We start from the raw sequence: 12,629 nt of genomic DNA on the forward strand, positions 1-12,629 counted from the left end.
GGCGCAGTTTTCGGATTTGCCTGTGGTTTCAAGAGTCGTGACCGGATGCAACGGACGAATATCAATGGCACGAGAGGAGTAGAAAGCATCAAGAATGGGGGTCTAGCCGTGGTTTTAAATTATCCATTAATGAGATTAGATACCTGCCGCGTTTTGTTGGGTTCCACATTTTCTTTCCGTCCTAAGGTACCTTAACCAAGCAGCACCACTACGTCGGCGTGTGTGTGCGCCGGGCCAGCCAGAAGCTAGTGTACCTACATAGCTAAGGTACCTAGGTAGCCTGCATGGCGGCATGGCGGGCGGGCCATGCTCCAGGCGGTCAAACATTTCGCATGCCCTGTCACAAAGAGCGTGGAGCCAAGAAGCTGTGACATCTGGCCACCCGGATCGATTTTCGGGCGTCTGCCACAGGGTCCCTGGCGCCCTATGGAAGGGAACAGCTTTTTCTTCCTTCTGTTTTCTGCCTTTCTTTCCCATGTTTGCTCGGATGGTGCCCCCCACCCCTTTCAAGTTTCCACTTTGCGCCGCTGTTGGTCCAGGTTAGACGTTGCGCCAGAAAATCGGGAACAGGGGAGGGACCAGTTGGTGGCACCAGCTGCTCATCCAATGACGGGCCGTTCGTATTCGTATCTGGAGACCCTCCCTGCCAATTCGAGCAGTGGGAGATGGGAATGATTCGATGTGTGCTCCAATTCCCCAGACTCTGGAAACCACCTTTGAACGCGATCAAGCCATTTCAAAATTGCCTCGTTGGTGTCGTCAGTTTTGTCATTGCACACTGCTGTTCTTCCCTCTCTCCATCTCCAGGGTTCCGGGCTGGGTCCTCCCTTTCTTCTCATTCGTTCCCAATCAACCCAGCCCATCATCCCACCTTGTTTGACGAAATCTGCGAATCCTTCCGAGGCAGGTACCTGAAAATCAGAGAAAATCGTCTGGCCAGTCACATGTGCTTAATTGGCAACCCACCCTGACAACACGAATAAGAACTCGAGCGGCTGATGCCGTCTGCGCCCTCCTCATGCGTACATGCCTCTCATTTACATCCACTCCAATTCTCAATATCTTCAGCTGCACAGGGGCAAATAAATGCCGAGTTCGTCTGAAACCTTCCAAATCTTTGCTATCAGCAAGCGCACGTCATCTCGAACATAAGCATGGTCGTAGATGAGGGGCTGCCGTTTACCCCTCCATTCCTCTCATGTGATATAACGTCGACTAAGCCTCAAATCTTGGCCACGAGCAGAACGTGAGGTAGTTCAACTTCTAGCTATTATATCCCAACGATCTAATCAAACCCGACATGTGGACAAATTCAGACGTCCAGATGAGATGCGCCATCTTTAATACTGAACACCTGATGAATCATGAAGAGGCTGCATACAGCACTTAACACTTCGTCCCCTAAGGTAGATATGGGAGTGGCACTATTAGTGACATGCCATTTGACTAAGGTAATAAGCGGTCCCACTTTGTCGGCTGTCCGATCAAGCATCAATCTTCCTGGACAGCAGCGAGCCGGATGAAGAGGGACCCTGTCTCTGTAAATAAGCCGTCTTAGTACACTTGTTCCTGGGTAGGGGGTGAACAGCAAGTAGAAGCCTGCACATCACTCGTAATCAAATAGGTAGTAAACCACGTCTACTGAAATGTGCGGGGATGAAGCATTCAACCGCAATTTTCTTCTCAAAAGAGATCCGAGCTTGACCAGACATCTCAACGAAGCGATTACTCAAAAAGAGATCTGTTTCTAGAATTTTGTCCATCGCATGCCTAGGAACACTTGATCGCTGGGTAAGAAGACGGCTTGCGCATGTGTCTTTGAGTCTAGATTAGCTCAGGAGTACCACTTGAGTAGTGAAGCATATTACAAGTGGTAGCCCCAAGCTTTGCGCTTCCTGCCGAGCTTACGAGCGTGGTCGTGTTCTTTAGAGCGTTTTTTTGGGTGAAGTAATAGAAGTTGAAGCGTTCAACTATCTGGACATTCGGGGTCTTGCCTATCAAAGCATCTTCTCTCTTATCTATAGCTGAAGTAGCTATATCCTCTAGCCATTGCCATCCAATCCATATCCCTCTTTCTCACTCCCCAGAGTGTAAGAAAATGACCGAGGGAACGAGAGCTCTCATTCCAACGAAACTAGATTGTCTCCCTGGACCGAGTATTCAACCGATTTTACGTCGCCTTGAAAGTAGATCGAATTGAGTCCCACCGCTAAAAGGACTGGTTTTACTTCTGTACCCAAGATACCCTTTTGATAGAATTCCAACCTGAACCGTACGCAAGTATGTGTGGTCGAGAAATCACAGGAGAAGGATTTGCAGTCTTTACCTGAGACTGGATTCCCGCCCTGGTCGTGGCAACGGATCACATCCATCTCCTTCCCACATGAATGTCCCATCTCATCGAAGGCAGTCGTAATTTTCTCAGATAATTCACGTACAAGAAAGAAAACAGGGGTAATGGCCTTTGGATAAGTTGAAGCTCGGTTGAGATCTAAAAGATGCCTAGCCGCGGCCCTCTTTTCATATGCGGTGGTACGATAACGAGAGCATGATCAGATTTTGAAGAGATGGCCTTGGTAGTGGTCATTTCCTTGCTAGATTCCATGGTCTTTCGACTGTTCTATAGAATGCACTACCAAAATGGACACCAAAAGTGGAAGACCAGTAAGCTTGAATTTCTGAACAACATCTTCGCCGTTGAAGACCTAAGAATGAAGACCTCGTGTCAAACCGAGCTCCTTCGAAGCATAACGGCCACGCCGGAAAAAAAGATCGAGACTGGCGATTGAATTTTTTGTCACTAAGACGCTAAATGTCTTGCTGTTGGGCAAGGAGACGTCCTATTCTCCATCTTCAAGTTGAAAACTCGTCACAGCGTCGGACTCTGCATCTTCGATGAGAACAGCCTCCGCAGGCAATGAACAAGACGAGAGGAAAGATTTAGTCCCTCTCTCAACGTGAAGCATAGACGGGAATGTTGGTTACTGTCGGCAGAAATATAAGAAATTCTCCTCAGAAGTGAGAAGTGAGATACACCCTGCATACCCTGACCAGTCGTGTTTCGCAAAGACTGACACCGACCGTGTCTGTATGACTCCAAATTTCTCTTGCTTAGTACCAAGTGCCAAGCCATCTTCATAAGCAGAAAGATATCACGTTAGAACATGACGTATACCTCAACGGCTTGAAAATATGTGGAAGTAGGCACGGAACGAGGCACCATCGACAGAAGATGCCGCCATACTTAGCAATGAGAGTTTGCCCTCGAGGCCTTGATGAGGTCTTCGTAGTCCTGGTACGTGCCGTAGTTGACGAAGATGAAGGATTCAGTGACATTCCCGCTAGTAGAGTAGCCGTTGGTACTGAAAGATGGTTATCTGGAAGATGACTTTTCTTCAGTATTCCGCCCCGGACAGCTACCCGGGTCGCCAACAGCATACCTTACCCATCTCATCATCACCCTCGCTATTCCCCGTCCCGAGTGTATTCCACAGAAGTCATGACCGAAAGTGAAGGCTGTGACGGGCACCAAGTAATACCTTGTATCCTGCTATAACATGAAGAAGGACGTATATTGAGCCTTTCGGGTGGGCCAAATCACATTAGTCTCCCGTATGCTCTTGCAAAGCCAACCATTATCGTCTAAACACAGTCGGCCATCAGGTGCATATCGCCGGCTTCTCAAGCCAGCTGTTCGAAAAAGCTGGCGCTGCAAGAAATCCTCGTCGTTTGAGTGGTCGGTCTGTCTCCCATATTACAGAGCCGAGTCAATTGTTGGTATTGTCATGAATCGCAGCAGCATCGCTGGTAATGGATGACGCGCACCAAAGCTAGTAACAAATTCCACATGGAAGCCTTCTTTCCGTACTACGAGGCAAATTCTCGATCGTACATATCATAGATCCGCCGGCAACAGCGAGTACGGCTGGGAGAAAACAGCCATCCCAGCCATCACCCATACCATCAACTCTGCTCCCTTTTTACATCCAAACGACTCCGAGCTGGACAACGACTTTGAGTCACTGACAAAAGTGGTAACATTTGAGGGGAAAAAACTACAGTTGAACCTGCCCAAGCAGGAGGCTGCCACTTTACGTATCGTAGGGCCGGCACTGCTAGGTCTGCTGATGCAAACAATCTCGTAAAATCGCCGAGTCGGCAGATAGCCCTCCCAATCAAGGTCTCGATCAATCTCGCCCGAATCTGAGTCACAGAGGTGCGCTGGGGTGCATTGCCCTTGACCATTATGAATGCTATACCCCGGATTGTGTGGGTGATACAACTAATATGCATCTTTGAGACTGCCCTCATTGCGAAAATGAGAGTGGTGGCGACCTGACAAAAATTTGGGCAACAGCACGAGTAGTCATGTATACGCCATCAAGTCGCATGAGCACAAGCTGAAGTTGGGAACGATATCTTTCTCAGACTTTGATTTTGCTATCTAGCGTCTGACACTGAAGTCTGCGCCTCGTGTTGTTGATGTTTGTGTTTTTTTTTTTTGGTACTATGATTAGTTGATGCAGTAACGACCGTTGGCTATGGCTATCTGCCAGCCTCAATGCATGCAGTTGGTTTGATGTAAACAACAACTGCAGAGGTATCTCTTTTTGTAAAACCCAGGAACGAAAGAATCCGCACCAGATGAAGAAAGGAAAAAATAAAACAACAAGGTGGTTGCGCCCTTGATTATTCTGAACGCCGTAAACACCGGGAACCATGCTATGACGAAAATATCGACTGCTCTCCTTATGGCTCGAAATACGCGAGCCATACATACCCATCCTAATTGCTGTTCTTTTTAGACTGCGAGCGGCAGTCGCCGGGCCGCTCAGAAGGACATACCAGTCCATCCGTAGGGACCGTCGACGTTAACCCAGTTGTGCGCCTCCATGGCGGATTCCCAACCCATCATGACGGCGAGCAGGCGGCACCCCATGGCACTGACGGTGCAGACAATTGCGTCGCTGGCGCTGGCAAGCACCGCGAGGTCCATCATGTAGGCGCGACCGATGTAGCCACGGAGACGAAGAGTCTCAGCCGAGGGAGCCAACTGCATGTTCTTTGCCGTTGCAGCATTGGACGCGCTCATGGAGGACAGACCGAGGTTCCAGAACATGGCCGCAAAGAAGCCACCCTCCCAGCCAAAAGACTCGTCTTCGAAACGATGCATGACGTGTTTGTCCGTGGCGGGTTTATGGGTCTCCTGTTTGGAGGCGAGACGGATCTGCTCCTGGGCACGCATCGAGCCCTTAAAATCCTCAGAGTCGTAGACAACCGGGTCGTCGGATGCCATGACGATCAGCGACTGCTTTTTGGCAAGTTTATCGTCTGCACCATCTCTGCCGGTGTTGTTGTAGTTGGCTTCGATAATCTCCTGGGCACGGTTGGCGATGATCTCCATGGGGACGTAAGTGCCGCGGTATTTGTATTCCAGCGGGTGACAATCCCCATGTCGGATATGAACGCCGACTACAAGGCCGTCATTTGAGTCGGCGTCACTTGTGAGTACTTTGGTCTTGATCTCTTTGACCCTGTTGATAACGTACTGAGTGTCATCCTTGTTTAGATCAAACAGTGCCCTGTAGCCCTCGTGCGCCAGATCGAACAGTTCGCGTAGTTCATCCTCATCCTGTGCACGGAAATCGGCGTAGGGCTTGCTCAGAGAACCAGCCCAGAGAGCCTTGGCCGTCTCCGACGTAACCACCAAGTGGCGAGCTCGGGGAGGGCAGGGAATCATTTCGTGACGTGGTGGAGGGCGGCAGTTGGGAATGGGAGGCGGTTGGAAAATGTCGGTGTATTTGCCGTACGCCCAGCGGGAATCATCGATGAAGAAGGCTCGGCCTTGTCTCTGGGCAAGCCCATAAAAGTTCCAAAGCTGCATGATGGAGTGTCCGATCCCGGCGTCTTCAGTCTCCAACACGAATGTCATTGACCTTTGGCAAATCGGCTTCTCGACCAAGGAGTCCTTGTTCTCTCCGACAAGGTCTCCATCTCGACCCTGACCTTTGCTTGGCCACTGGCTTTTGGCAAAATCCGGGAGAAGACCTGACTCCTGAGCCTCCGTCACGTCGATGAAGTATGGATCAGCTGGAGCATTGTTGCTCAAGAGGTTCTGATCGGTCATCTGAGACCGGTGGCGCATGTCCCTCACACGAGTAGCCACCTCGCGGCACTTGCTGCACATATCTCCATATTCCTTCACTGACAATGGGAAGTCGTAACTCGGGGGGATCGACACGGTCCATTTGGATTTTCCGCTCCTGTCGGTGATGACGATGGGGGTCGGGAAGTCTGGCAAATCATCTTGCCCGACCATCTCAAAGTCATCGTTATTGCCGAGATGAGGCAAGTTGAGCTTCGGCACGCCGAAGCTGCTCCGGAAAGGAAAGGTTGCAAAGTAGAGGAACAGCGCTCCAAACGCAAACCAAAACGTGAACCGAAAAACGCGGCTGGGTCGCGGGTGGATGGGTGATTTTCGGGGAGGCGGGATAAGGGCCGGTAGGCTTGGCGATGGCGGCGGCGACGAGAAGAGCAGGTGGTTGAAGCTGAAGCGGGACGAGGTGGCAGATAGTGGTATCTTCTCGTAATTGGTGGTGTTGGTATGTGAGGCAGATCGTCGCAGGTTCATCCGCGGGTCAGAAACCGACAGTTTGGATTTGCTGAGATCTAGAGGAGCTGGCATGTTTGCTCGCATTATAAGCAACGAGGTAATAAAATGTGTTGGTATCCAAAAGAAGTAGAATTCGTAGAGTCGTCGTTGTTGGGTGTCGTATCCACTAATAAGAAGCGGTCCCAATGGGTATCTTTTAAGAGAGGCCGGGCTTCGTGAGCAGAACTTGAAGCTTTAAGAATGGAAAGTAGACTGGTGATGGTCTGAGTAAAGGAGTGTCGCCGGGCTTCGAGCCTGGTTGGTCATGGACAAGAGAATCTCTTTCCTTCTAGGAGGCGTTCATGATAGTAACGGTTACAGCAACGGTCGTACAGGGTCAGAGGCCGAGGTAGACAGGCGGCAATGCGGTGGCCAGCGCGGTGGAAGACAAGCTATGCAGCGTTCTGCGTACAGAACGAGACCGAGGCCGGGGGCGCGGTCGGGTCAGGTCTGAAGAAAGAAGAAAGGTAGTGAAGAAACCGGGGGAGGCGGGGGTAGAAGTAAGATCGTGGGCAGAGAGCGAGGTACGGAGTATCCGTGGTGAGGCAGACTCGGCCAGCTTCTTCTTTTTGGGTCAAGGTAGCCTTCAGGGTAGCAGCTGCAGGAGCTTAAAGGAATCCGGCGGCTACGCAGAAAGTGGCCGGCCCTTGTCCAAAATCTGGTAGAGAACGCAGTGAAAAAGGACCCAAGGGGACTCAAATGGGGCAACCGAAAAGGATGAAAAGTGCGATCAACTGCGTGAAGTAAATGACTGATGGTGGGTCTTGGCGGCGATCATCAGAGACCAGGGTTCGGTTGGGGCGGGAGCTTCGAAGCAGTGGTGCTTCTCTCCTTCGGTCGGACCTTGTGTATGGAGCGGGACAAACTCGATCGAGCTGCAGTAGCTGCTCCAAGGTAAAGCAAGGAGGGGAGAGAAGACTACTCGTAGACTGGATTGGACGCTGGCTCGCCGAAACAGTCTTGTATGTATGCTGCTGGGTGCGCCGTGGACCGGCTGTCTCGTCCACAGTCTGTGGTATATTGTTTGCAACAATGTGCTCCTTCTTTGCCTATGTTCGGCTCTGGCTTCCCGGCTTTTGTCAAACTCTGTCCGATGCCAGTTCGAGTGACGGCGAGAGCAGGAGGGGGGACGGAACTGCGTGGTAATTGGGCAGAAGCGAAGCGGATGAAGATGGGACGATGAGTTGTTCGTCCGGGCCTTTGACTTGATACCCGGTCCAACAGCGCCGAGAAGGGGGAAGAACCCAGAGGCGAAAGGTGGGAGGGGGGTGCCGAGCAAAAAGATGGGCCGAAGGATGGGCGGATGGGGAAGGGCGGGACGATGGGAGGACAAAAGGTGTCAGAGTTCCAGGAGTAATGTCGTGTCGTGTGCGAGTGAAGCGCAAATGCAGCGCCGATGTCCGTGGGATGAGGTGTCAGCTGTTGCTGTCAATGCCTCGACCTCTTGCTTTTCTGTGGTGGTGTGCTCGTCTAAGAGAACCTCGGGTGTCGGGGCTTGCGTTTGCAACAAAGGACAAAGGCTCTGTTCCTCTCGCTTTCTTCCTGGGCTTGGGGGAGAAAGAAAAGTCTGGAGGGGGGACCCAGTGCCAATTGACTCTATCCGGCGGTTTCTGGCATTCAGCCTGATCGTCCTGCTTATGTCTCTGCTTTTTTTTCGGCGCAATTGCAACGGCCGTGATGAGGTGGACCATCAAAACCCGCCAAACCCGGTGTGCCCAACGTAGGTAAGGTATGACGATGTACAATAGCTGGCCACCCCAGAAAACCTACTGCGAAGCGCCTGGCAATGCGCGGTTCCAAGGTGAAGGCAGCCGCAGCAGCCGTCACCTATGCGGATCGTCCGGTGCTGGGCGGAACGGGGATTTCTGATTCTTGCAGCATCATGATCGACCCCCGAATAGAAAACCAGTTCAGGGTTTCCCCTCAAGCCCCTCATCTTCAGCTGGCCATTTCTCGTCGTCTCATTGCTCCAACGCTGGGGAGCCAGAAGAAGCAAGAAGCGAGGGAGATCCCACGGGATCGCCATACCCAAGGCGATCCCGCACCACGGTTGAACCAAGAAAGAGCCCCAAAAACCGTCGACTCTCCCAATGCGACGGGCGGGTGGACGGTTGACGTTGTATTCGCATGGGGGGTTTTGTTGGCAGCTCGTGGCAAGTTGCAACACAATCAAAGTGGGCAGTAGCTTTTCGAGGCACCCTTGAGAGACGGAGCCCGACGACGAGTCCCGAACTTACCTAGCTGCAAAAGGAGTAGAAAATCCGCCTTCGACAGCCTAGAGGAGACCGAGGGCAGAAGTGAGCATCGCATCTGCAACACCGGTTTGCAGGGACCGATTCAGTACGCGCCGAGTAAGTTCCCAATGAGGGAGCCGGCGGTTCAAGGGTTACCCGCCGCGCAAGTATTCTCCCGGTAATGTGCATACACAGTTACACGCAGATGAAGGTAGCTGCTAGCCTGCTACCAAGGTGTTGTGTTAGGCTGAGGAACTTGCAGCTTCCCCCCACCTCCTGCTGTCGCCAGTCACGATTTTAGCACGTTTCAGAATCTCCGGGGTCACAGTCCAAGAAGCAGGCGATGAAGCAGCCAGTCAGTCAGAGCCAGGCCCCCGTGTCCTTAGGGCCTGTACCGCAGGGGTCCTCCCTCGGATGAGATCCGCCCCTCCCCCTCTGAAGGAACCAATCAAAAGAAGTTCCCAGCACGTCCCGCAACGTCTTCTTCTCCTTTCGGCGCTCTTACTCGCCTCTCCAGCCTCTCATTGGCCTCTCGGTCGCCGCACCTCCATCTGTTCCTCCCGGGCCTCCTCCCCAAGACGGCCATCACTTCCTTCTCTGAAAGCCCGTTCATCCCCTCGGCTGTCAGTGTCAACTCATCATCAAGCCCGCTCCAGTAGCTCATTCCTAAAAAGGTGGTAAGACGGTGAGGAAGGAGCCACCAAGCGGTCCCGCAATCCCATCAGAAATATTCCGAAGGACCGTCCGTTCACCCTCAATCATTTTTTCTCTCTCTCTCCATCCCGCCCGCTTGGCTCCCTTTTCGCAAGTCCGTGTCCCGGGCTCCCCAACGCGCTCCTGCATCTGCACGTTACAAAAGACAGGCTGCCGCGATAGGTCGGACTGTTCGTCAAAGTGTGCATGATTCGAGGCACATATCCGCACCCAAATCCAGAAGGCCGCATGTGGACACCAAAGATGGGGAACCGACACCCCTGTTGCGACCCCTTTCTGGATCCCTCAATCTTTGGCCAATTCCGAGCAAAACAGAGAAAATGGTGCAAGCTGGGTTTTGCATCTTTGACAAAAGACGTTGAAAAGAGAAAATCTGCTCTCCTTCAGTATTGTTGTCCGCGCGCGCGCGCGGGATCCGCCGTCCTCATACCGTGTCCTGAGGTACGGATACCCTTTAAAGTCGCATCTTAGCTTGGCTTTCCCGCCCGCGCCGTTGAAACCTTGGAGTGTGACCCAAATACGATGAAATCAGCGAAGCAAAGGTAAAATAGGCTGGGGAAAACAGACATCACCATCAGAATCCCCATCGTAAGACGGAAAATGGTACCGTGTCGTACAGCCGACCCCTCCTGGAACTCTGTCATCTCTCAAAAGGCAGCAGGAAACAAACAACTTTTTCAATTCTAAGTAACCAAACACAACATCGTTGTACACCGTCACGAGATCGTCAAGGCACCACCCAAAGGATCAGCAAGAACACACACAAACCGAGACAGACGGAGCTCAGAGGTACGCCTCCACGAGAGCGACAGAGAGGAGGAAGAGGAGACAAAAGAGGCCAACAACTCGTCGATGATTGATGGTTCAACCAGAGAGGGGAGAGAGGGGCGGAGAGAGAGTCATTCGCACCAATTTAGGTTTTGTCCTTTTCTGCAGATCGCCATAGTCGGACGGGGCCGCAAGTTTCATTTGCGTCATATCAAAACAAAATTGGATATTGCGATCCATCATCGTCAACCACCCTCGCCTGTGCCCGGCAGGCAACCAGGAATAATGACACTCGCAAACCCGCCGGTCTCCTGTTCAACCAAAAAAGCTTCGTGTTACGTAGTAGGCGCACGTCAAGGTCAAGGTCATTGTCTCCATTCAGAGTTTACGCGGCAAACACCAAACGGCCCCATCACAAGACGGAGAGGCCGTGGGAGAAAAGGAAACAAGAAAAATGGGGGGGAAAAGCAAGGTAGGCATGATCCCAGGCTTTCAAGGCTTCATCCGAGTCAACCTCATCATCAGAAACTCAAATAAGTCGCTCCCTCACATCCCACGCTCTCGAATCCGTGCCCCTGTCCATTCAGCCTCCAACCAAACACTCTACTTTTCCAAACCTCACCGAGCATAATCAGTCACGACCAACAAACAGACGATTACAAAAAGTAGTCATCAATCCAAATTACATCCAACGCGCGCCCGTGCTCGTCTCGACCGTGCGCCCGCCGCTTCCGTCCGTCTCGTCTTTTGCCGCCACGCCGCGATCTCTCCCAAGAAAACACCGTTAGCCACGCGGGAAGCTTTAAACCAACTTACCTAGATGCTCTTTGTTTTAACACCCCCCCCCCCCCCCCCCCCCCCCCCCGCCCCCCCCCCCACCCCCCCCCCCCCCCCCCCCCCCAGGACAACCCCTGACGCAGCGAGGACCCCCTGCACCACTCCACCATAGGTGCTGTGGTCGCAAACCCCCCCCCCCCCCCTCCTCTGACCCGACTCGGCAAACCGCCGTCTTGGGAACCTCGTCCTGTACACTCTGTTTGCTTTCCAAAGCTCACTTTGTTAAAATTGATGGGCGGATAGCGCCGAGATTGCGACTTCGGGATGGCCGTGATGGTTTCTTCGTTTCAGCCTTGCTTCTACTCTGCCTCTGAATATTTGTACCCACGTCTTGCATTCTCATTTGTACAAGATGGAAACCCGCGCTAGGGTTAACTCAGACGCCTTGATCTTATATCGCGACTAATATACGCCCCCGCCGTGGCAATGCCCCGCGATATGGCATCGACATTGCCTTGTGTATTACGTCCCGCGCCCACTGCTCTCCCTCGACCTTTGTGCCCCTTTCTCCCTTTATGCAAGCTTGGTCACGAATTCCGGCCAGTACCCGTCTCATGAGGCGAACTGCGTTGCCATCAAACAGAACTGGTGGGCACAGAGGGTTAGTTCGCCACACGCCGGAAAGCAAACAGGATGCAGTAATCCGTCATGTGAAGACGTGACTCTGGCGGGTCCTCGGGATTGGCGCAACGTTTCCCAAACCGAGTCTTTCCCGTGTGTTGCTGGATCAGAGGCTTGCAAATCAAACTCGCCCGCACCCAAATCAGCTCGGCCGTTTGGGTACGGATACGGGTACGGGAAGAACAGTGGCATCGGATGGATCATGATAGTCTCTTCTTCTGGATGTCGTAGCCGCTCATCCGTTATTAGCTAGCTGACCAGGCCTGCTTCCTGATGCACATGAGCCATCATAATCATCCATCAATCCAATATTAAACTGCCACTGGCAGGCCTCGTCGCTTTTCCCGCCATCCTCTGAACCCTGTGCCAGTATCAATAACCCGAGCCTGCCTAATGCACTGGGACCACATGTGGTCGTTGTGCCTCAAATCTGCCGACTCCTTCCTCGTTGACATATCAGTACGCTAATAAAACAGGCCGACAGTCATGGCTAGCGTCGAAAGAGGGTGATTTGGACCGCCGTCTTTCCAACCAGAGACCGCGGCGAAGTAAGTGTAGGGTATAAGAAGAAAACCAAAATCAGATCGTTATCGATCTTTCCCGAACGCCTTTCTGGTGGTCCTGTGAGGCGCCCCGCAAAGTCCACCCATTCCCACTACCAGATTTAAAAAAAAAAAAAAAAACCATTTGAAGCTCACACACCCAACAGCCAACACCCACACCCCCCCCCCCCCCCCCCCTTTCCGTGGGTCCCGGGGCGGCCCCCGCAAAACCCCCCCAATCCCACCACCAGATTTAAAAAA

General features: G+C 52.4%; 3 protein-coding genes across 3 annotated transcripts; 1 reads left to right on the top strand and 2 right to left on the bottom strand.

Moving 5' to 3' along the window:
- Positions 1-4,831: 4,831 nt before the first annotated feature.
- CORC01_03337 (uncharacterized protein) lies at positions 4,832-6,685 on the bottom strand (the record flags this gene model as incomplete). The annotated part of the gene is made up of 1 exon (XM_022614987.1): positions 4,832-6,685. One exon carries the CDS (start codon positions 6,683-6,685, stop codon positions 4,832-4,834), a length of 1,854 nt encoding a protein of 617 aa, XP_022478446.1.
- Positions 6,686-7,382: 697 nt separating this feature from the next.
- On the bottom strand, positions 7,383-7,973 carry CORC01_03338 (uncharacterized protein; the record flags this gene model as incomplete). Its single annotated transcript, XM_022614988.1, has 1 exon — positions 7,383-7,973. A coding segment is annotated over one exon (591 nt), but the record flags the coding sequence as incomplete, so codon positions are not given.
- A 465-nt stretch (positions 7,974-8,438) lies between these two features.
- On the top strand, positions 8,439-9,545 carry CORC01_03339 (uncharacterized protein; the record flags this gene model as incomplete). Its single annotated transcript, XM_022614989.1, has 2 exons — positions 8,439-8,786; positions 9,273-9,545. The coding sequence occupies 2 exons, from the start codon at positions 8,439-8,441 to the stop codon at positions 9,543-9,545; spliced, it is 621 nt and encodes a 206-aa protein (XP_022478448.1).
- Positions 9,546-12,629: the final 3,084 nt, after the last annotated feature.

Source organism: Colletotrichum orchidophilum (assembly GCF_001831195.1).
Source record: "Colletotrichum orchidophilum strain IMI 309357 chromosome Unknown Scaffold_20.1, whole genome shotgun sequence".
NCBI classification, from domain to species: Eukaryota; Fungi; Ascomycota; class Sordariomycetes; order Glomerellales; family Glomerellaceae; genus Colletotrichum; species Colletotrichum orchidophilum.